Consider the following 25000-nt stretch of genomic DNA (forward strand, 5'->3'; position numbering starts at 1 on the left):
GCACCCACCTGTAGCACGCGCTCCAGCAGGTATATCTCTCTGGTCACCCCCAAAACCAATTCTTCCAGTTCTCTGCTGCCAATGACTGGAATGAACTGCAAAAGATCTCTGAAGCTGGAGACTCTTACCTCCCTCACTAGCTTTAATAACCAGCTGTCAGAGCAGCTCACAGATTACTGCACCTGTACATAGCCCATTATAATTTAGCCCAAACAACTACCTCTTCCCCTACTGTATTTATTTATTTTGCTCCTTTGCACCCCATTATTTCTATCTCTACTTTGCACATTCTTCCACTGCAAATCTACCATTCCAGTGTTTTACTTGCTATATTGTATTTACTTCACCACCATGGCCTTTTTTTTGCCTTCACCTCCCTTATCTCACCTCACTTGCTCACACTGTATATAGACTTATTTTTCTATTGTATTATTGACTGTATGTTTGTTTTATTCCATGTGTAACTCTGTGTTGTTGTATGAGTAGAACTGCTTTGCTTTATCTTGGCCAGGTCGCAATTGTAAATGAGAACTTGTTCTCAACTTGCCTACCTGGTTAAATAAAGGTGAAATAAAAAATTACAAAATAAAATATACTGTGTTGTAGTCATGGCTCATCCTATATAACTACTGCTGTCCACTTCATATGTATATACTGTGTTGTAGTCATGGCTCATCCTATATAACTACTGCTGTCCACTTCATATGTATATACTGTGTTGTAGTCATGGCTCATCCTATATAACTACTGCTGTCCACTTCATATGTATATACTGTGTTGTAGTCATGGCTCATCCTATATAACTACTGCTGTCCACTTCATATGTATATACTGTGTTGTAGTCATGGCTCATCCTATATAACTACTGCTGTCCACTTCATATGTATATACTGTGTTGTAGTCATGGCTCATCCTATATAACTACTGCTGTCCACTTCATATGTATATACTGTGTTGTAGTCATGGCTCATCCTATATAACTACACACCTTTTCTATTCATGTCCATACTTCTATACACATCGTTATGTATATTTATTTTCTGGACTCTGACATTGTTCATACTGATATTGCTTGTTGTAATATTTCGTTTTTTCGTTTTTTTTTATTGCTAGAAATTACTGCACTGTTGGAGCTAGAAAACACAAGCATATTGCATCTGAAAATCTGTGTTCGCGTCCAATGAGATGTGTACACGACTAATGAGATGTGTACACGACTAATGAGATGTGTACGCGACCAATGAGATGTGTACACGACTAATGAGATGTGTACGCGACCAATGAGATGTGTACACGACTAATGAGATGTGTACACGACTAATGAGATGTGTACACGTCCAATGAGATGTGTTCGCGACCAATGAGATTTGTAGGCTACAGTGTGATAGATGTGGATGTCAAGACAGCCATGGGAGCCAATGTGGACAGCCTATGACAGAGCTGTCCTAGAGTGACCTAGCGACCATCGTCAGGGACAGCAGCTGACCTTTGACCTCTAGCCTTTTCACCACGTTATTAATCCTCCTGCTGACTTCCTTCTCCTGTCTCAGCCTGTCGCTGATCGCTAATTAACTTTCTGTTTTCTCTCTCTCTCTCTCTTTCCATCTGTCCTTTTCTCTCTTAATTCCCTTTCTCTTCTCTTTTGTTCTCTTCCCTTCCTCCTCTTTTCCCCCCTCTCTCTCTCTCTCTTTCTCTCTCTCTCTCTCCCTCTCTCTCTCTCTCTCTCTCTCTCTCTCCTCTCTCTCTCTCTCTCTCTCTCTCTCTCTCTCTCTCTCTCTCTCTCTCTCTCTCTCTCTCTCTCTGTCTCTCTCTGTCTCTCTCTCTCTCTCTCTCTCTCTCTCTCTCTCTCTCTCTCTCTCTCTCTCTCTCTCTCTCTCTCTCTCTCTCTCTCTCTCTCTCTCTCTCTCTCTCTCTCTCTCTCCTCTCGCAGCAAGATGGTTCAGGTGAAGGTGATAGACGATGAGGAGTATGAGAAAAACAAGAACTTCTTCTTGGAGCTAGCCGAGCCGCGCATGGTAGACATGAGCCTGCAGAAAGGTGTGGTACTGACACCCTCTTCCTCCTCTTCCTCCTCTTCCTCCTTTCACCTCTTCCATTCCTCCTTTCCTCCCCGGGGACTCCCCTCCCTTTCTCTCTCCTTTCCCTGCATCCCAGTCACACCTTCACCCATGTGTTTCTCAGCCACGTGTTTCTCAGCCACGTGTTTCTCAGCCACGTGTTTCTCAGCCACGTGTTTCTCAGCCATGTGCTTCCCGTTGTCCACCTGTGTTTCCCACGGCAAGAATGAAAACACTGTACGTACATACACCCCTGTAAATGAACATCCCCTCCAACACTGTGTCATAGTCCCCAATGGGAAGTAATGTTGACTAGAGGAAACTACAGCTGTTTGTTTAATGGGAAGTAATGTTGAATAGAGGAAACTACAGCTGTTTGTTTAATGAGAGGTAATGTTGACTAGAGGAAACTACAGCTGTTTGTTTAATGAGAAGTAATGTTGACTAGAGGAAACTACAGCTGTTTGTTTAATGAGAGGTAATGTTGACTAGAGGAAACTACAGCTGTTTGTTTAATGAGAAGTAATGTTGACTAGAGGAAACTACAGCTGTTTGTTTAATGGGAAGTAATGTTGAATAGAGGAAACTACAGCTGTTTGTTTAATGGGAAGTAATGTTGACTAGAGGAAACTACAGCTGTTTGTTTAATGAGAGGTAATGTTGACTAGAGGAAACTACAGCTGTTTGTTTAATGAGAGGTAATGTTGAATAGAGGAAACTACAGCTGTTTGTTTAATGGGAAGTAATGTTGACTAGAGGAAACTACAGCTGTTTGTTTAATGGGAAGTAATGTTGAATAGAGGAAACTACAGCTGTTTGTTTAATGGGAAGTAATGTTGACTAGAGGAAACTACAGCTGTTTGTTTAATGAGAGGTAATGTTGACTAGAGGAAACTACAGCTGTTTGTTTAATTCTCACTGCTCTCGTTTCAGTCGTGTGAATTGAGGCACTGTTTTATACAAATCTGTCTGAGCATTTCATTCTCACATAGAGAAAAGGAAGGAGAGGAAGTCCAAGCTAGTTCTCATCAAAAGTGTGTTGTTGTTGTTTAGTGTTGTTTACTCCAGCTTGGTTGTTGGTAATGGTTTAACAGGTGTGCTGTTATCTAATGTTGCATCACCAGGCATGGAGGGGGGGGGGGGGGGGGGGGGGTAGCAAGATGGTGTGGTGGGGAGTGGAGGTGGCAGAATCTACACACACACACAGAGGGTACAGAATCTACACACACACACAGAGGGTACAGAATCTACACACACACACACACACACACAGAGGGTACAGAATCTACACACACACACACACACACACAGAGGGTGCAGAATCTACACACACACACAGAGGGTACAGAATCTACACACACAGAGGGTACAGAATCTACACACACACACAGAGGGTACAGAATCTACACACACACACACACACACACAGAGGGTACAGAATCTACACACACACACAGAGGGTACAGAATCTACACACACACACAGAGGGTACAGAATCTACACACACACACACACACACACAGAGGGTGCAGAATCTACACACACACAGAGGGTGCAGAATCTACACACACACAGAGGGTGCAGAATCTACACACACACAGAGGGTACAGAATCTACACACACACAGAGGGTGCAGAATCTACACACACACACACACACAGAGGGTGCAGAATCTACACACACACACACAGAGGGTGCAGAATCTACACACACACACAGAGGGTACAGAATCTACACACACACACAGAGGGTACAGAATCTACACACACACACACACACACACAGAGGGTGCAGAATCTACACACACACACACAGAGGGTGCAGAATCTACACACACACACAGAGGGTGCAGAATCTACACACACACACAGAGGGTACAGAATCTACACACACACACACAGAGGGTGCAGAATCTACACACACACACACAGAGGGTGCAGAATCTACACACACACACACAGAGGGTACAGAATCTACACACACACACAGAGGGTACAGAATCTACACACACACACAGAGGGTACAGAATCTACACACACACACAGAGGGTGCAGAATCTACACACACACACAGAGGGTGCAGAATCTACACACACACACAGAGGGTACAGAATCTACACACACACACACAGAGGGTGCAGAATCTACACACACACACACAGAGGGTACATAATCTACACACACACACAGAGGGTGCAGAATCTACACACACACACAGAGGGTACAGAATCTACACACACACACACAGAGGGTACAGAATCTACACACACAGACAGAGGGTGCAGAATCTACACACACACAGAGGGTGCAGAATCTACACACACACAGAGGGTGCAGAATCTACACACACACAGAGGGTGCAGAATCTACACACACACACACACACAGAGGGTGCAGAATCTACACACACACACACACACAGAGGGTGCAGAATCTACACACACACAGAGGGTGCAGAATCTACACACACACAGAGGGTGCAGAATCTACACACACAGAGGGTACAGAATCTACACACACACAGAGGGTGCAGAATCTACACACACACACACACACAGAGGATGCAGAATCTACACACACACAGAGGGTGCAGAATCTACACACACACACACAGAGGGTACAGAATCTACACACACACAGAGGGTGCAGAATCTACACACACACACACACACAGAGGGTGTAGAATCTACACACACACACAGAGGGTACAGAATCTACACACACACACACACACAGAGGGTGCAGAATCTACACACACACACACAGAGGGTGTAGAATCTACACACACACACAGAGGGTACAGAATCTACACACACACACACACACACAGAGGGTGCAGAATCTACACACACACACACAGAGGGTGCAGAATCTACACACACACACACACACAGAGGGTGCAGAATCTACACACACACACAGAGGGTGTAGAATCTACACACACACACAGAGGGTACAGAATCTACACACACACACAGAGGGTACAGAATCTACACACACACACAGAGGGTACAGAATCCACACACACACACAGAAGGTGCAGAATCTACACACACACACAGAGGGTGCAGAATCTACACACACACACACAGAGGGTGTAGAATCTACACACACACACAGAGGGTACAGAATCTACACACACACACAGAGGGTACAGAATCTACACACACACACAGAGGGTACAGAATCCACACACACACACAGAGGGTACAGAATCTACACACACACACAGAGGGTACAGAATCTACACACACACACAGAGGGTACAGAATCTACACACACACACAGAGGGTACAGAATCTACACACACACACAGAGGGTACAGAATCCACACACACACACAGAAGGTGCAGAATCTACACACACACACAGAGGGTGCAGAATCTACACACACACACACAGAGGGTGTAGAATCTACACACACACACAGAGGGTACAGAATCTACACACACACACAGAGGGTACAGAATCTACACACACACACAGAGGGTGCAGAATCTACACACACACACACAGAGGGTGCAGAATCTACACACACACAGAGGGTGCAGAATCTACACACACACACACAGAGGGTGCAGAATCTACACACACACAGAGGGTGCAGAATCTACACACACACACACAGAAGGTGCAGAATCTACACACACACAGAGGGTGCAGAATCTACACACACAGAGGGTACAGAATCTACACACACAGAGGGTGCAGAATCTACACACACACACACACAGAAGGTGCAGAATCTACACACACACAGAGGGTGCAGAATCTACACACACACACACAGAGGGTACAGAATCTACACACACACACAGAGGGTACAGAATCTACACACACACACACACACAGAGGGTGCAGAATCCACACACACACACAGAGGGTACAGAATCTACACACACACACAGAGGGTACAGAATCTACACACACACACACACACAGAGGGTGTAGAATCTACACACACACACAGAGGGTACAGAATCTACACACACACACACAGAGGGTACAGAATCTACACACACACACACAGAGGGTGCAGAATCTACACACACACACACAGAAGGTGCAGAATCTACACACACAGAGGGTGCAGAATCTACACACACACACACAGAAGGTGCAGAATCTACACACACAGAGGGTATTGAATCTACACACACAGAGGGTGCAGAATCTACACACACACACACAGAGGGTGCAGAATCTACACACACAGAGGGTACAGAATCTAACACTTCTCTGCAGCCTCCAAAGCCCAACAGCTCATTATGTTTCTGTAAGCAGATCTACTACACCCTTTCTCTGTGTGCTTACGGCCAGCAGGCCTGATGTCGGGTATACATGTGTTCAGCTATGCTACCTGATCTAAGTTTAAATATTCATGATCTAGGCCATGATTAACTGTAGGTTAGCGTTTTCTGATTCAAAGTGTCCGTTCATTCTTTAAAATAGTATCTCTCCTGGTTGCTCTCTCTTGTTGTAAAGCTGTGATTTCTCTTCTGACATTTTTTTTTTCTCTCTCTCTCCATCTTGAGCAGAGTATAAAATGAACACCCGCCGGTCACATTGTGTTCCCTTCTAAACCGCGGCGGTCGCACACCTCCTCCAGGACTGCCTCGGAGAAGAAATGCCAGAGATGCATGAGATTGAACTTCGCTTAGTTTGCACTATATCGAATCAACATTATATCAGCCCCCTTTTTCAATGCAACAAACCAAAAAAATTAAATCTAACTTTGCTTTGATTAATTCAGTGATTTTGTTGTAGGTAGAAACAGAGCGCAACGGAGTATAATTCTATTTGTGCAGGATAGCGAACGAGCGGGTCTTTCAATCACCCTGGGAGTGAGTGTAACGTTCCTCGTTAAGGGAAGACCAAGGCGCAGCGTGATTTGGGTTCATCATACTTTATTTAAATGTGAACCAGCGAAAATAAACAACACAACGAACGAAAAAGCTTCGTCGTGCAAAATACATGCAACCAAAACAAAGACAAGATCCCACAACTGAAGGTTGGGAAAAGGGCTGCCTAAGTATGATCCCCAATCAGAGACAACGATAGACAGCTGCCTCTGATTGGGAACCACACCCGGCCAACAAAGAAAAAGAAAACATAGATATACACAAACTAGAGTACCCACCCTAGTCACACCCTGACCTAACCAAAATATAGAGAATAAACAGAGATCTCTAAGGTCGGGGCGTGACAGTGAGTGTGCTTTTCAGATCAGTTCAGATCAGGGCCACGGCACATGTGTTAATAATCTTTGCTAGTTAGCGAGTTATTAGCCCAGTTCTAGATAAGTATAGGTCAGCGATGAGGAGTTACTGCTTCCTACAAGAGAACAACAGGTGCTTAAGCTACATTTCAAGCAGTGTTGCCAACTCCTCAGTAAGGAAAGTAGCTATTGGCTGTTCTAAAAGTCGTTAGAAGTCGCTAAATCATCGCCTAATTTGCATAATTGTCCAAGTGGATGTAATTGTGATGGACGCTGTAGGAGAGAGGAATAATGTCGTGGGAGAGACAAAAAGTGAGTAAAAAACACCCTAAATATGTTTAGAACTTTCTTCTGTCGATTCTTTTATTTTATTTTATGTCACAATTCCAACCGTCCTCCTTTATCCGGGTTTGGGACCGGCAAAAGTGACCCAAAAGAGACACTCTGGCAGAGTTACTTAGTTTTTAATTTAATTTAAAATGTTATTAATTTATTTATTTAAATTTTATTTTTCTTAATTTGGTTTAGTTTTTAACCTTATGGTCCACTTAGGAGCCTACAACGAGTCACAGTAAAACATTAACATTTTTAACCATAATATTTTTTACATTTTTTTTTGTATACAATCTACATGAACAATCTAAATGGACCAAAAAGAGACAATAGAAAAAACTGTCAATGGCAATGTGAGAAAATGATGGTAACTAGTCTGGCCCTAATTCAGGTTAATATATTTTTTTTTCCCAGACCCCCCTCCCACACACACACAGGCTGTGCTGGCTCACAGAAAGAGTGGGTCATCGTCATTTTGGTCCAGGCTCTCTATGTCAGGTTCAGCAACTGAGGGAGCTGACTTAAATGAGTAAGCAGCTGATGTGCCAAAAAAGCTGCATAACATAATCAGGCAGCTGGTGCTCATAGCAAGCCTCACCAGACAGCTTCAGTACATATCGAATGTACAGGATGGAGGTAAGGGTCTGCAAGGACATCTGATTTCTAAGTTTGCTTTTTACCACACACTCATCTGGCTGAATCCTCTCTCGACTTCAGCATCCGAGTGGGGCGAGGACAACACGGACACAGCAGCCATGGCAAGTTCTTGAAACGGGGAGAGAGAGAAAGGGGAAAGGAGAGAGAAAGGGAGGGGAGTCCCTGGGGAGGAAAGGAGGAATGGAAGAGGTGAGAAGGAGGAAGAGGAGGAAGAGGGTGTCAGTTGATATCAGCTGCGTCCCTGAACTTCCAAATCCCACTCCAGAAGCCCAGTGTGTTTTGTCTCATTCCGTTTACTAAGATGGATGGCACACCATCGCTGGACAATCTTGTCTATCTCTGCAAGGGAGTTGCCAAGGATCTTGGCTATTATTTCCATTTCTCCAGAGATCTTATTGTGCTTTAGAGTTTCCTCCACATTGAAAAACTGACATGTACTGCAATGCTTCGATGTTGTCCGGCAGTCTCACCCTCAACTCATTAGTGAGGGAGATGGTGAAGGCTCTACACACCGCTTTCGGACATTGTTTTCATCCTCAGGCGCAAGGTGGAGCTCAGCTGCCTTTGACTCAAAAAAGGTAAACAAGGTAACGGTTTGGGGACTGATGTATGCATCTATTGGCCCTTTGAGTACATCAACATTTGCCAGTGGATTCAGCACCCGGCTGCTCACAGACTTGATCAGGCTAGCCAAGCTGTCAAGTAGCTTAAGAGGATCTACTTGCTCTCCCTCAAAAGCCTTGATGGCCAACTGTACCTCACCCAGCACTGACTTAAAAAAGAAGTCAGATACAATATGTTTTGAGGATCACTGTACATGGAGTATAAAACCCCTCAGCCGTGTAGCAGTGTTCACTGGACTTGGTGACTGTGAAATGCAGCCTAAGCTCCTCCCACTGGTCCAAAACACGTGAAACCGCGGGTTCAATGGAGAGCCAACGTGTGGCACACACCTTGGTTATCTGTAAAGGTTTCTCCCCACAGTTGATGGTCTCATATATGGCCTTGTAGGCCTCCCTGCGCGTTGGAGACACTGAAAACCAGTTATAAGCCTCTCTTTCCAAGTACTCCACACTACGGGGGATGGTGTCATTGGAAGCATGACTTACAGCAAGCTGCAGAGAGTGGCACACACAACGAATAAGAACCAGATATTTGAGGCCATACTCCTTCAGCACTTTATGGACCCCATTGTTAATCCCCGTCATAACAGAGGCATTGTCAGTCCCTATCCCCAGGAGTTTCTCTTTTTTAAGACAACACTTCTCGAGGAAAGCCACAACAGCACAGGGCTATAGATTTGGCATCTCCTCCCTCCAACTCAACAAGCCCCAGAAATGTTGATACAATTGTCTGCTTGGTGTCACTAAAGTACCTTATCACAACCCCCCAGGTACTTAGAAACACTTTAAATCCGTGGACTCATGGAGGAGGAGGCTGAAACGCTGGTCACCCACATCTGCGACCAACTTTTTCAGAAAGTATGGTGCTAGAACACCATGAATCATTCCTGTGCTCTTTGTCCTGTGCATTTTGAAGTGGGTAGCAGCAGTGGAGTCTGAGAAAGCAGCTCTACATGCTTCTCCAATGTGATCACATGCCAGCATGGAACAGTGTTCAGCGATAGCCAATGCCATGGTGGCCTCAGCCTTTTTTGCAGAGTCCATTTTTTTATCCATAAATGGCAGCTTGTTTTGGGTGGAAAAAACAAAAAAATACGATAAAAAAACAAGAAAAAAATACATGTTCACAAGTTTTCAATTGTGCTGCAAATATACATGAAACTCTTCTGGTAGTCTCAGACAAAGCTTCCTGACAAATATACATGAAACTCTTCTGGTAGTCTCAGACAAAGCTTCCTGACAAATATACATGAAACTCTTCTGGTAGTCTCAGACAAAGCTTCCTGACAAATATACATGAAACTCTTCTGGTAGTCTCAGACAAAGCTTCCTGACAAATATACATGAAACTCTTCTGGTAGTCTCAGACAAAGCTTCCTGACAAATATACATGAAACTCTTCTGGTAGTCTCAGACAAAGCTTCCTGACAAATATACATGAAACTCTTCTGGTAGTCTCAGACAAAGCTTCCTGACAAATATACATGAAACTCTTCTGGTAGTCTCAGACAAAGCTTCCTGACAAATATACATGAAACTCTTCTGGTAGTCTCAGACAAAGCTTCCTGACAAATATACATGAAACTCTTCTGGTAGTCTCAGACAAAGCTTCCTGACAAATATACATGAAACTCTTCTGGTAGTCTCAGACAAAGCTTCCTGACAAATATACATGAAACTCTTCTGGTAGTCTCAGACAAAGCTTCCTGACAAATATACATGAAACTCTTCTGGTAGTCTCAGACAAAGCTTCCTGACAAATATACATGAAACTCTTCTGGTAGTCTCAGACAAAGCTTCCTGACAAATATACATGAAACTCTTCTGGTAGTCTCAGACAAAGCTTCCTGACAAATATACATGAAACTCTTCTGGTAGTCTCAGACAAAGCTTCCTGACAAATATACATGAAACTCTTCTGGTAGTCTCAGACAAAGCTTCCTGAAAAAAAGGCTTAGCCTTTTGAATATGTTTTTGAGTTGTCATGTGTTTTTTTACATCACTAAGTTTGGCGTAGAAATCAGCCTTACAATACAGGCAGTATGCCCGTGTATCATCTCTTGTTTTTTAAATTATATGAGGAAAATTATTCAATTTGATTTGGAATGGCAAGCCACACAAAATTATTTATATAATGAATATGAATTCATTAAATACCAAAATTAGTTAAAGAAAGTTGTGATGAATGAAAAAGTATAACAGTTTCATTTCAGGACCAATAAATTGACAGCTGTGCCCTGTAGATTGTAAAATAGTTGGGAATATATTTCTTCAATGTACCGATTCCATGTCACATGGTTTATGAACTGATACACAAAAAGACTCTGGATTCAAAACATACACATTTTTCAATTTAAATGATTATACAAAATTCTTGTAACCAATAGAATGTTATATATATGGGGGATACAAATCATCCTAGCTCTGCAGATTTTGCTGCGAATTACAGATTTGTGTTGGTACTGTCCATATGTAGCTTGTTTTTGGTCGCAGGTTCAGGAATGGCTGAAGAAATGCAACATTTACCTGGAACTAACTCTGTAAATAGCACTGCTGGGTGATTTAAAAAGTCATTGTCAATAGATCAATAGAATAATAATACTCCTATCAAAAACATTTATCTTTAATTTACAATATGTAGAAATTGTGAGACTAGAAAGGTTCAGAACTGTTGTGAAACATCACAGCACAGTTGAATAAATATATGGCGAATAGAAAACTGGATGGTCTTCAGAGATAGATGGGAGGGGTTGAGAGGAGCTGAAGGGTGGGACTGGATGGTCTTCAGAGATAGATGGGAGGGGTTGAGGGGAGCTGAAGGGTGGGACTGGATGGTCTTCAGAGACAGATGGGAGGGGTTGAGGGGAGCTGAAGGGTGGGACTGGATGGTCTTCAGAGATAGATGGGAGGGGTTGAGGGGAGCTGAAGGGTGGGACTGGATGGTCTTCAGAGACAGATGGGAGGGGGTTGAGGGGAGCTGAAGGATGGGACTGGATGGTCTTCAGAGACAGATGGGAGGGGTTGAGGGGAGCTGAAGGGTGGGACTGGATGGTCTTCAGAGATAGATGGGAGGGGTTGAGGGGAGCTGAAGGGTGGGACTGGATGGTCTTCAGAGATAGATGGGAGGGGGTTGAGGGGAGCTGAAGGGTGAGACTGGATGGTCTTCAGAGATAGGTGGGAGGGGTTGAGGGGAACTGAAGGGTGGGACTGGATGGTCTTCAGAGAGAGATGTGAGGGGAGCTGAAGGGTGGGACTGGATGGTCTTCAGAGATAGATGGGAGGGGTTGAGGGGAGCTGAAGGGTGGGACTGGATGGTCTTCAGAGATAGATGGGAGGGGTTGAGGGGAGCTGAAGGATGGGACTGGATGGTCTTCAGAGATAGATGGGAGGGGGTTGAGGGGAGCTGAAGGGTGAGACTGGATGGTCTTCAGAGATAGGTGGGAGGGGTTGAGGGGAACTGAAGGGTGGGACTGGATGGTCTTCAGAGAGAGATGTGAGGGGAGCTGAAGGGTGGGACTGGATGGTCTTCAGAGATAGATGGGAGGGGTTGAGGGGAGCTGAAGGGTGGGACTGGATGGTCTTCAGAGATAGATGGGAGGGGTTGAGGGGAGCTGAAGGATGGGACTGGATGGTCTTCAGAGATAGATGGGAGGGGTTGAGGGGAGCTGAAGGGTGAGACTGGATGGTCTTCAGAGATAGATGGGAGGGGTTGAGGGGAGCTGAAGGGTGAGACTGGATGGTCTTCAGAGATAGATGGGAGGGGTTGAGGGGAGCTGAAGGGTGGGACTGGATGGTCTTCAGAGATAGATGGGAGGGGGTTGAGGGGAGCTGAAGGGTGGGACTGGATGGTCTTCAGAGATAGATGGGAGGGGTTGAGGGGAGCTGAAGGGTGGGACTGGATGGTCTTCAGAGATAGATGGGAGGGGTTGAGGGGAGCTGAAGGGTGGGACTGGATGGTCTTCAGAGATAGATGGGAGGGGTTGAGGGGAGCTGAAGGGTGGGACTGGATGGTCTTCAGAGATAGATGGGAGGGGGTTGAGGGGAGCTGAAGGGTGGGACTGGATGGTCTTCAGAGATAGATGGGAGGGGGTTGAGGGGAGCTGAAGGGTGGGACTGGATGGTCTTCAGAGACAGATGGGAGGGGGTTGAGGGGAGCTGAAGGGTGAGACTGGATGGTCTTCAGAGATAGATGGGAGGGGGTTGAGAGGAGCTGAAGGGTGAGACTGGATGGTCTTCAGAGATAGATGGGAGGGGGTTGAGGGGAGCTGAAGGGTGAGACTAACGTAAAATGTATATAGAATGTTTAATCTGGAAGTAGAAGCCTAAGTGTTGTCCATTTGTTCACTCTAATTAGGGGTGGCAGGGTTAGGGGAACATAATAAAGGGAAATGTCTAAAACAATCTATATATTTTATATATTTACTAAATATATGTATGGGGGATTGGAAATGGTTCAAGCATTACATTGATGGAAACCACAATTTATCTGCAATATTAAAGCTGATCTATCCCTTAACAAAACATATATACAGTGCACCCTTTGTCACGATCGTCGTATGAGTGAGACCAAGGCGCCGCGTGGTATGCGTACATTCTCTTTTAATGAATGAACACTGAACAAAAACAACAAAATCAACGAACGAAACGTGAAGCTTATACAAATAGTGCTGACAGGCAACTAAACATAGAACAAGATCCCACAAACACAAAAGGGAAATGGCTGCCTAAATATGATCCCCAATCAGAGACAACGATAAACAGCTGTCTCTGATTGGGAACCATATCAGGCCACCATAGACATACAAATACACCTAGATGACCACCCAAGTCACTATCACGCCCCAACCAACACAGAGAAAAAACAGCTTACTATGTTCAGGGCGTGATACCCTTATTCTAAAATCGATTAAATTGTTGTTGTGTTTCTCATCAATCTACACACAATACCCCATAATGATAAAGCAAAAACAGTTTTTTAAATTTATTTACAAAATAAAAAATCTAATTAATTAATGAAATATCACATTTACATAAGTATTCAGACCCTTTACTCAGTACTTTGTTGAAGCACCTTTGACAGCGATTACAGCCTCAAGTCTTCTTGGGTTTGACGCTACAAGCTTGGAACCCCTTTAATTGGCACTCCCATTCTTCTGTGCAGATCCTCTCAAGGTCTGTCAGGTTGGATGGGGAGCATCGCTGCACAGCTAATTTCAGGTCTTTCCAGAGATGTTCGATCGGGTTTAAGTCCGGCCTCTGGCTGGGCCACTCAAGGACCTTCAGAGACTTGTCTCGAAGCCACCCCTGCATTGTCTTGGCTGTGTACTTAGGGTCGTTGTCCTGTTGGAAGGTGAACCTTCACCCAGTCTGAGAGGTCCTTAGCACCCCAGAGCAGGTTTTCATCAAGGATCTCTCTGTACTTTGCTCCATTCATCTCTAGGAAGAGTCTTGGTAGTTTCAAACTTCTTCCATTTAAGAATGATGGCGGCCACTGTGTTCTTGGGGACCTTCATTTTTTGGTACCCTTCCCCAGATCTGTGCCTGGACACAATCCTGTCTCGGAGTGCTACGGACAATTCCTTCGACCTCATGGCTTGGTTTTTGCTCTGACATGCACTGTCAACTGTGGGACCTTATATAGACAGATGTGTGCCTTTCCAAATCATGCCCAATCAATTGAATTTACCACAGGTGGACTCCAATTAAGTTCGGGCTCCCGAGTGCTAGAGGTGTCACTACAGACCCTGGTTCGATTCCAGGCTGTATCAATACCGGCCGTGATTGGGAGTCCCATAGGGCGGTGCACAATTGGCCCAGCGTCGTCCAGGTTAGAGTTTGGGCGGGGTAGGCCGTCACTGAAAAATAAGAATTTGTTCTTAACTGACTTGCCTAGTTAAATAAAGGTTAAATATAAATAAATAAAAGTTGTAGAAACATCTCAAGGATGATCAATGGATACAGGATGCACCTGAGCTCAATTTCGAATCTCGTAACAAAGGATCTGAATACTTATGTAAATATGTTATTTCAGTTTTTTATTTTTAGTAAATTAGCAACAATTTCGAAAAACCTGCTTTCGGTTTGTTATTATGGGGTATTGAGATTTTTTTTTTTATTGAATCCATTTTAGAATAAGGCTGTGACGTAACAAAATATGTCGTAAGTCAAGAGGTCTGAATACTTTATGAATGCACTGTATGTAAAAAAAAATATATCATACAATGTAGGCCTGCATTGAACACCACATGCTGTATAGGTTCCTGTATAGGCTCCCGTATAGGCTCCCGTATAGGCTCCCGTATAGGCTCCCGTATAGGCTCCTGTATAGGCTCCCGTATAGGCTCCCGTATAGACTCCCGTATAGGCTCCTGTATAGGCTCCCGTATAGGCTCCCGTATAGGCTCCCGTATAGGCTCCCGTATAGGCTCCCGTATAGACTCCCGTATAGGCTCCCGTATAGGCTCCCGTATAGGCTCCCGTATAGACTCCCGTATAGGCTCCCGTATAGGCTCCCGTATAGGCTCCCGTATAGGCTCCCGTATAGGCTCCCGTATAGGCTCCCGTATAGGCTCCCGTATAGGCTCCCGTAGGCTATATCATAGAACTCAAAAGCTATTTCCATGTGAAAATGTTATGGGATTGTCAAAGACCCCAGCCACCCCAGTCATAGACTGTTCTCTCTACTACCGCATGGCAAGCGGTACCGGAGTGCCAAGTCTAGGACAAAAAGGCTTCTCAACAGTTTTTACCCCCAAGCCATAAGACTCTTGAACAGATAACCAAATGGCTTCCCGGACTATTTGCATTGTGTGCCCCCCCCTCCCCCCTCCACCCCTCTTTTACGCTGCTGCTACTCTCTGTTTATCATATATGCATAGTCACTTTAACTATACATTCATGTTCATACTACCTCAATCAGCCTGACTAACCGGTGTCTGTATAGAGCCTCGCTACTGTATATAGCCTCTCTACTGTTTATAGCCTCGCTACTGTATATAGCCTCTCTACTGTATATAGCCTCTCTACTGTATATAGCCTCTCTACTGTTTATAGCCTCGCTACTGTATATAGCTTCGCTACTGTATATAGCCAGTCTTTTTACAGTTGTTTTATTTATTTCCTTACCTATTGTTCACCGAACACATTTTTTGCACTGTTGGTTAGAGCCTGTAAGTAAGCATTTGACTGTAAGGTCTACACCTGTTTGATTTGATTTGCTCCATTTGTTATGTTGGTAGGCTCCAACAGCCATAATAACCTACGGGCTAGTGTCTAAAACTGTAAGAAAATTGCACAAAAATTCTGACAAACGTTCAAGTTTCAACTCACAAGATCTACACGTTTCCCATGTTGAGGGAACATTGTTTTGCAGGGCTCTACAGTGAGAGCATTACATTAGGGGGGGAAAAAAAATAAAAATAGTCAAAAGTCAAGTATGAGCACATGTTCAAGTTAGGATTAGAAAAATGCTGCAGTAGCTGTTTTTCCAAAGTGTTTCCGCTGTTTTGTTTCATAGCTGCTAATTACACAAAGAGAAACAGGAATCCTAGATCCCACAGCAACACTGCCTGTCGGGACGCTGTGCGTTTTGAGTGAAATGTTGATAGATACATTTTTTGGGAGACGCTGCGTACAGGCATATAAACGGGTCTAATTTACTCGCCAGTCTACAAAGTGAGACTTGTGTTTCTTGGCTATTTACATTGTTTTGTTCACAAGCTCGGTTGTTTTTAAACATTAGTTTGAGTCTGCTGCTTCAGCTGATAGCGAAGAAACACCCTAATCTCTCACACACACGCACACACACACACGCACGAACGCACGCACACACACGCACGCACGCACGCACATGACAGGACTCCCGTTACCACAGTAACCTCCCGTCCTTAAAGGGCCAGCTGATCATTTTGTCTCTGATATTTTGGTTAGAACCTCATAGAGTCGATTGACACATGGGTGCATAATTTTAAAAAATCCCCAACGAAATCTGTCAGTTTAAACTAGAGATATCTGGGGGGTCTCAATCCACCTCATCTGCCGATGTCCCACGTCCGCATCCGTGGTGACCGGTGACAGAGCTAGAGCGCTGTTTGTCAGACCATGAGACATCCCAAAATTGGTCTACTCACAAAATCAAGTGTCACGGGACTCATCTGACTCACACGTGTCACGGGACTAATCTGACTCACACGTGTCACGGGACTCATCTGACTCACACGTGTCACGGGACTCATCTGACTCACACGTGTCACGGGACTAATCTGACTCACACGTGTCACGGGACTAATCTGAAGGTAACCGGTACTGAGACTAATCTGAAGGTAACCGGTACTGGGACTCATCTGAAGGTAACCGGTACTGAGACTAATCTGAAGGTAACCGGTACTGAGACTAATCTGAAGGTAACCGGTACTGGGACTAATCTGAAGGTAACCGGTACTGGGACTAATCTGAAGGTAACCGGTACTGGGACTAATCTGAAGGTAACCGGTACTGAGACTAATCTGAAGGTAACCGGTACTGGGACTCATCTGAAGGTAACCGGTACTGAGACTAATCTGAAGGTAACCGGTACTGAGACTAATCTGAAGGTAACCGGTACTGAGACTAATCTGAAGGTAACCGGTACTGGGACTAATCTGAAGGTAACTGGTACTGGGACTAATCTGAAGGTAACCGGTACTGGGACTAATGTGAAGGTAACCGGTACTGAGACTAATCTGAAGGTAACCGGTACTGAGACTAATCTGAAGGTAACCGGTACTGGGACTAATCTGAAGGTAACCGGTACTGAGACTAATCTGAAGGTAACCGGTACTGAGACTAATCTGAAGGTAACCGGTACTGGGACTAATCTGAAGGTAACCGGTACTGAGACTCATCTGAAGGTAACCGGTACTGGGACTAATCTGAAGGTAACCGGTACTGGGACTAATCTGAAGGTAACCGGTACTGGGACTCATCTGAACCGGTAACCGGTACTTGACACCCCTTCCCACACCGTCTAGCCCCATCCTCCCGCATCTCCATCTTACCCCGCCACCACCCCGACCCGGAGAAAGCATGCTTCCTGTCCCCCTCCCACCCATCCATCCCCTGAGTCTCCCCTTACCTTCCCTCAATCCCCCTCCCACCCATCCATCCCATGACTCTCCCCTTACCGTCCCTCAATCCCCCCTCCTCCCCACAACAACCAGAGAACACCCCCCCTCTTCTCCCATAACAACCAGAGAACCCCCCCCTCTTCTCCCATAACAACCAGAGAACCCCCCCTCTTCTCCCATAACAACCAGAGAACCCCCCCCCCCTCTTCTCCCATAACAACCAGAGAACCCCCCCCTCTTCTCCCATAACAACCAGAGAACCCCCCTCTTCTCCCACAACAACCAGAGAACCCCCCCTCTCCCCACAACAACCAGAGAACCCCCCCTCTCCCCACAACAACCAGAGACCCCCCCCTCTTCCCCCACAACAACCAGAGAACCCCCCCCCCCCTCCTCCCCACAACAACCAGATAACCCCCCCCTCCTCCCCCACAACAACCAGATAACCCCCCCTCCTCCCCCACAACAACCAGAGAACCCCCCCCCCCTTCCTCCCCCACAACAACCAGATAACCCCCCCTCCTCCCCCCTCTTCTCCCACATCAACCAGATAACCCCCCCCCCCCCTCCTCCCCCACAACAACCAGATAAGCTGTCGATAATTCTAATGATATAACTTCTAACAGCAGCTGTGTCCACTGGTTGAAGGGGAGAGAGAGTGAGGTGGCAGCCATCTTAGAGCCCCCCAAAACAAATGTGCAGCAAGCAGTCATCTTCTCTGATTGATTGAGATGTTCAAGGGGCTATCATCATTAAGTAACATAATGGCTGGGAATCATTTAATATTTACATTCACGCTCTTTGAAAATAATTTTCTCACTTTGTCCTAAAAGCATTTAACAACTGCAGGGCACTCCCCTATACCCTCTCTGAGTCCCATGATTTAGGGGACTCAGAGAGCATTTGGAAGTTGGGGACAATTTCAATACAAGACGTTTCTTGTGACTTAGATAAAGTCTGTGAACAAATTTGAAATTAATAAATTGATGGTTCGGGATTATGGGATGCAAAAGGACATTTTTTTTTCCTCCATATTCTGGTCCAGTTAAAGAATGATTCAGTTACATTTTAAATTAATTTTAACATTTACGAATGTCCTTAAACCATTAGTATCCATGATATCGCCAAGGATACAGATACCACATTCGGACTATGGGGGCGATGTGAAAGGCCGTCTTGCAAATAATTAATTGTCTGGGCGTGTCATTCCGCTTCCCAGTTGCATCGTTTTCCAATGTTGTGCCAAATAGAGATAGAGCAGTAATAGAACAAAGTGTGGGGTTACATTTGTTTTTTTTAAATGTATTTTATTTAAACCTTTATTTAACTAGGCAAGTCGGTTAAGAACAAATTCTTATTTACAATGACGACCTACAGCGACCCAAACCCGGTTACCTAGGTTACCTACAGCGACCCAAACCCGGACGACGCTGGGCCAATTGCGCGCCGCATTATGAGACACCCAATCACGGGCCAGATGTGATGCATCAAGGGATATATATGAGTGGCGACCACCTCTTCCAATAGGAAATAGGAAACACAATTTGTCTCTGTATTCTCAGCCAGGGAGTGTAAGTGTCATGTCTTAAACCAATTTAATAATCGGGCGAAATGTTAGAGCTTGGAAAAATACAATTTAATACAATTTAAAGTTTGGAACGGATAGCCCTGGAGTGTCTTTCCCTCTCTCTGTAAATGTGGTCGTTTAATCCGGGATCTCCATGTTCTTTGGGATAATGATGATGATGATAATCTACCACTACGTACACAACCTGTACAGCTATTTCCATCGAAAACACATCCCTCTTTTATTGAGCAGCTCCTAACACCCACACACTTTCTTTCAACACTCCCTCTCTGCCTGTAGAGATGTGCCCTTGTCCCAGCCAGCTGTACCCCCCCCCCCCCCCCCCCCCCCCAGCCAAGAGGCCTCAGAGCTGTACTGTGTAGCTACTCTATACCCTTGTCCCAGTTCCCAGTTCACCTGGAAGGAGCAGTGGAACCCTGGGAGTGAATGATGAGGAGCTGTCCTCTCTGCAGGCAGTACTCCACCTCCACCTCCTCCTCACCTGTTGGCAGACGAGAGAGTCAGGGAAGAGTTAGGGATGTGGCAGTGCCAAGACCTCTACGCCACGATGGTCTGCTTAACCCAGGCCTGCCAGAGTCATGGGTCCGTCATGCTAAATAGTGATCCCCCTCTACGCCACGATGGCCTGCTTAACCCAGGCCTGCCAGAGTCATGGGCCTGTCATGCTAAATAGTGATCCCCCTCTACACCACAATGGCCTGCTTAACCCAGGCCTGCCAGAGTCATGGGCCTGTCATGCTAAATAGTGATCCCCCTCTACGCCACGATGGTCTGCTTAACCCAGGCCTGCCAGAGTCATGGGCCTGTCATGCTAAATAGTGATCCCCCTCTACGCCACGATGGCCTGCTTAACCCAGGCCTGCCAGAGTCATGGGCCTGTCATGCTAAATAGTGATCCCCCTCTACGCCACGATGGTCTGCTTAACCCAGGCCTGCCAGAGTCATGGGCCTGTCATGCTAAATAGTGATCCCCCTCTACGCCACGATGGTCTGCTTAACCCAGGCCTGCCAGAGTCATGGGCCTGTCATGCTAAATAGTGATCCCCCTCTACGCCACGATGGTCTGCTTAACCCAGGCCTGCCAGAGTCATGGGCCCGTCATGCTAAATAGTGATCCCCCTCTACGCCACGATGGCCTGCTTAACCCAGGCCTGCCAGAGTCATGGGCCTGTCATGCTAAATAGTGATCCCCCTCTACGCCACGATGGTCTGCTTAACCCAGGCCTGCCAGAGTCATGGGCCTGTCATGCTAAATAGTGATCCCCCTCTACGCCACGATGGCCTGCTTAACCCAGGCCTGCCAGAGTCATGGGCCCGTCATGCTAAATTGTGATCCCCCTCTAATCATGTAAGAACAGGAGTGGTGATCTAGGATCTGTTTTCCCCTTTAGTTCATAATGAATGAGATTATATGGACAGCGTGGGACCTGATCCTAGATCATAATGAATGAGATTATATGGACAGTGTGGGACCTGATCCTAGATCATAATGAATGAGATTATATGGACAGCGTGGGACCTGATCCTAGATCATAATGAATGAGATTATATGGACAGCGTGGGACCTGATCCTAGATCATAATGAATGAGATTATATGGACAGCGTGGGACCTGATCCTAGATCATAGTGAATGAGATTATATGGACAGCGTGGGACCTGATCCTAGATCATAATGAATGAGATTATATGGACAGCGTGGGACCTGATCCTAGATCATAATGAATGAGATTATATGGACAGAGTGGGACCTGATCCTAGATCATAATGAATGAGATTATATGGACAGCGTGGGACCTGATCCTAGATCATAATGAGATTATATGGACAGCGTGGGACCTGATCCTAGATCATACTGAATGAGATTATATGGACAGCGTGGGACCTGATCCTAGATCATAATGAATGAGATTATATGGACAGCGTGGGACCTGATCCTAGATCATAATGAATGAGATTATATGGACAGAGTGGGACCTGATCCTAGATCATAATTAATGAGATTATATGGACAGCGTGGGACCTGATCCTAGATCATAATGAATGAGATTATATGGACAGCGTGGGACCTGATCCTAGATCATAATGAATGAGATTATATGGACAGAGTGGGACCTGATCCTAGATCATAATGAATGAGATTATATGGACAGCGTGGGACCTGATCCTAGATCATAATGAATGAGATTATATGGACAGCGTGGGACTTGATCCTAGATCATAATGAATGAGATTATATTGACAGCGTGGTACCTGATCCTAGTTCAGCTCTCCTACATACATCCCATGGTCTGGGAACAGTTTCACAAGGACCGAGAATGAGTGTAAAAGGCAGTGGATTATCCAGAGAAGGTTTTATGAGATTGGTTGCGTTCAGCCTGACATTGTTAAAATATTTTTCAGGTTTGATTGGTGTTCATTTTGATGACAAGAATCTAAGAAACTTCTGATGCACTTTTCATATTCTTTGTTGTTAATTTAATAGAGTGTATAGTGTGTAGTGTATAGTGTGTAGTGTTTAGTGTGTAGTGTGTAGTGTTTAGTGTGTAGTGTGTAGTGTGTATTGTGTAGAAGCCTTGTAGCATACTGTAGTAGCCTGGTAGCCTAGTAGCATACTGTAGTAGCCTATAGTAGCCTAGTAGCATACTGTAGTAGCCTAGTAGTGTCACGCAAAATGACGCTGGAGAGACGAAGCAGGTACGGGGAGTAACATTTAATAAAAGACGGACATATAACGAGACAAGCACAGCGTCAGCAAACAAAAACTTAGACAAGAAACAATCAATGCAGCAGCAGGGAACAGAGCAAGGGAACAGACAAATATAGGGGAGGAAATTAACATGTAATAAGTGAGTCCAGGTGAGTCCATTAACGCTGATGCGAGTGACGAGAGAAGGCAGGTGTGGGTGATGGATGGCAGGAGCGTGTGATGCAGGGTAATCTGGCGCCCTCAAGCGCCAGGGGAAGGGAAGAGCGGGAGCAAACATGACAAGTAGCCTATAGTAGCCTAGTAGTCTACTGTCAAAGCCTGGTAGTCTAGTAGCCTATAGTAGCCTAGTAGTCTACTGTAGTAGCCTAGTAGTCTACTGTAGTAGCCTGGTAGCCTAGTAGCCTAGTAGTCTACTGTAGTAGCCTGGTAGCCTAGTAGTCTACTGTAGTAGCCTGGTAGCCTAGTAGCCTAGTAGTCTACTGTAGTAGCCTAGTAGCCTATAGTAGCCTAGTAGTCTACTGTAGTAACCTAGTAGCCTATAGTAGCCTAGTAGTCTACTGTAGTAGCCTAGTAGTCTACTGTAGTAGCCTAGTAGCCTATAGTAGCCTAGTAGTCTACTGTCGTAGCCTGGTAGTCTACTGTAGTAGCCTAGTAGTCTACTGTCGTAGCCTGGTAGTCTACTGTAGTAGCCTAGTAGCCTATAGTAGCCTAGTAGTCTACTGTAGTAGCCTGGTAGCCTAGTAGCCTATAGTAGCCTAGTAGTCTACTGTAGTAGCCTGGTAGCCTAGTAGCCTAGTAGCCTATAGTAGCCTAGTAGTCTACTGTAGTTGCCTGGTAGCCTGGTAGCCTAGTAGTCTACTGTAGTAGCCTGGTAGCCTAGTAGCCTAGTAGTCTACTGTAGTAGCCTAGTAGTCTACTGTAGTAGCCTAGTAGCCTATAGTAGCCTAGTAGTCTACTGTAGTAGCCTGGTAGCCTAGTAGCCTAGTAGTCTACTGTAGTAGCCTAGTAGTCTACTGTGGTAGCCTGGTAGCCTATAGTAGCCTAGTAGTCTACTGTAGTAGCCTGGTACCCTATAGTAGCCTAGTAGTCTACTGTAGTAGCCTGGTAGCCTATAGTAGCCTAGTAGTCTACTGTAGTAGCCTATAGTAGCCTGGTAGTCTACTGTAGTAGCCTTGTAGCCTATAGTAGCCTAGTAGTCTACTGTAGTAGCCTGGTAGCCTAGTAGCCTATAGTAGCCTAGTAGTCTACTGTAGTAGCCTGGTAGCCTAGTAGTCTACTGTAGTAGCCTGGTAGCCTAGTAGTCTACTGTAGTAGCCTGGTAGCCTAGTAGCCTATAGTAGCCTAGTAGTCTACTGTAGTAGCCTGGTAGCCTAGTAGCCTAGTAGTCTACTGTAGTAGCCTGGTAGCCTAGTAGTCTACTGTAGTAGCCTGGTAGCCTAGTAGTCTACTGTAGTAGCCTGGTAGCCTGGTAGCCTAGTAGTCTACTGTAGTAGCCTAGTAGCCTCATAGCCTAGTAGTCTACTGTAGTAGCCTGGTAGCCTATAGTAGCCTAGTAGTCTACTGTAGTAGCCTGGTAGCCCAGTAGCCTAGTAGTCTACTGTAGTAGCCTGGTAGCCTAGTAGTCTACTGTAGTAGCCTGGTAGCCCAGTAGCCTAGTAGTCTGCTGTAGTAGCCTGGTAGCCTAGTAGTCTACTGTAGTAGCCTGGTAGCCCAGTAGCCTAGTAGTCTACTGTAGTAGCCTGGTAGCCTAGTAGTCTACTGTAGTAGCCTGGTAGCCCAGTAGCCTAGTAGTCTACTGTAGTAGCCTGGTAGCCTAGTAGTCTACTGTAGTAGCTTGGTAGCCCAGTAGCCTAGTAGTCTACTGTAGTAGCCTGGTAGCCTAGTAGTCTACTGTAGTAGCCTGGTAGCCCAGTAGCCTTGAGCAGGACTATATGATGACTTATTCATAACAAAAAACGATATAATAATATATATATAAGAAGATGTGATAATGGAGTCTGCTACTTTTGACCAGGTCCATAGCAAATATAATGGTTATTAGACACAGAAATGAGGCTGCTTTATCCTTCTCATATCAAACAACAACACGCAACCAAACTGCATATTCAACACACATACTCACAAACAAACACTCACACTCTCACACACTCTCCTCCTCTCCCCTCTCTCTTTTCTCATGTCCTTCCTTTCCCCTGCTCCTTGTTTCCTCCCTTCCTCCTTTCCCCTCTCTCTTTTCTCATGTCCTTCCATTCCCCTGCTCCTTGTTTCCTCCTCTCCCCTCTCTCTTTTCTCATGTCCTTCCTTTCCCCTGCTCCTTGTTTCCTCCCTTCCTCCTTTCCCCTCTCTCTTTTCTCATGTCCTTCCATTCCCCTGCTCCTTGTTTCCTCCTCTCCCCTCTCTCTTTTCTCATGTCCTTCCTTTCCCCTGTTCCTTGTTTCCTCCCTTCCTCCTCTCCCCTCTCTCTTTTCTCATGTCCTTCCATTCCCCTGCTCCTGGTTTCCTCCCATCCTCCTCTCCCCTCTCTCTTTTCTCATGTCCTTCCTTTCCCCTGCTCCTTGTTTCCTCCCTTCCTCCTCTCCCCTCTCTCTTTTCTCATGTCCTTCCTTTCCCCTGCTCCTTGTTTCCTCCCTTCCTCCTCTCTCTTTTCTCATGTCATTCCTTTCCCCTGCTCCTTGTTTCCTCCCTTCCTCCTCTCCCCTCTCTCTTTTCTCAT

The 25000-nt window shown here is 45.5% G+C and overlaps 1 protein-coding gene across 3 annotated transcripts in view; it reads left to right on the forward strand.

Annotated features, from left to right (window-relative positions):
- The window catches only part of slc8a3 (solute carrier family 8 member 3), a 269298-nt gene that overhangs the window by 209201 nt on the left and 35097 nt on the right, over positions 1-25000 (forward strand). For all 3 annotated transcript variants that reach the window (XM_071366854.1, XM_071366857.1, XM_071366855.1), the window contains exon 3: positions 1931-2037. In XM_071366854.1, the coding sequence (XP_071222955.1) occupies positions 1931-2037 (107 nt within the window). The remainder of the gene's footprint in view (positions 1-1930; positions 2038-25000) is intronic.

Source organism: Salvelinus alpinus, chromosome 25 (assembly GCF_045679555.1).
Source record: "Salvelinus alpinus chromosome 25, SLU_Salpinus.1, whole genome shotgun sequence".
In the NCBI taxonomy this organism is placed as follows: domain Eukaryota; kingdom Metazoa; phylum Chordata; class Actinopteri; order Salmoniformes; family Salmonidae; genus Salvelinus; species Salvelinus alpinus.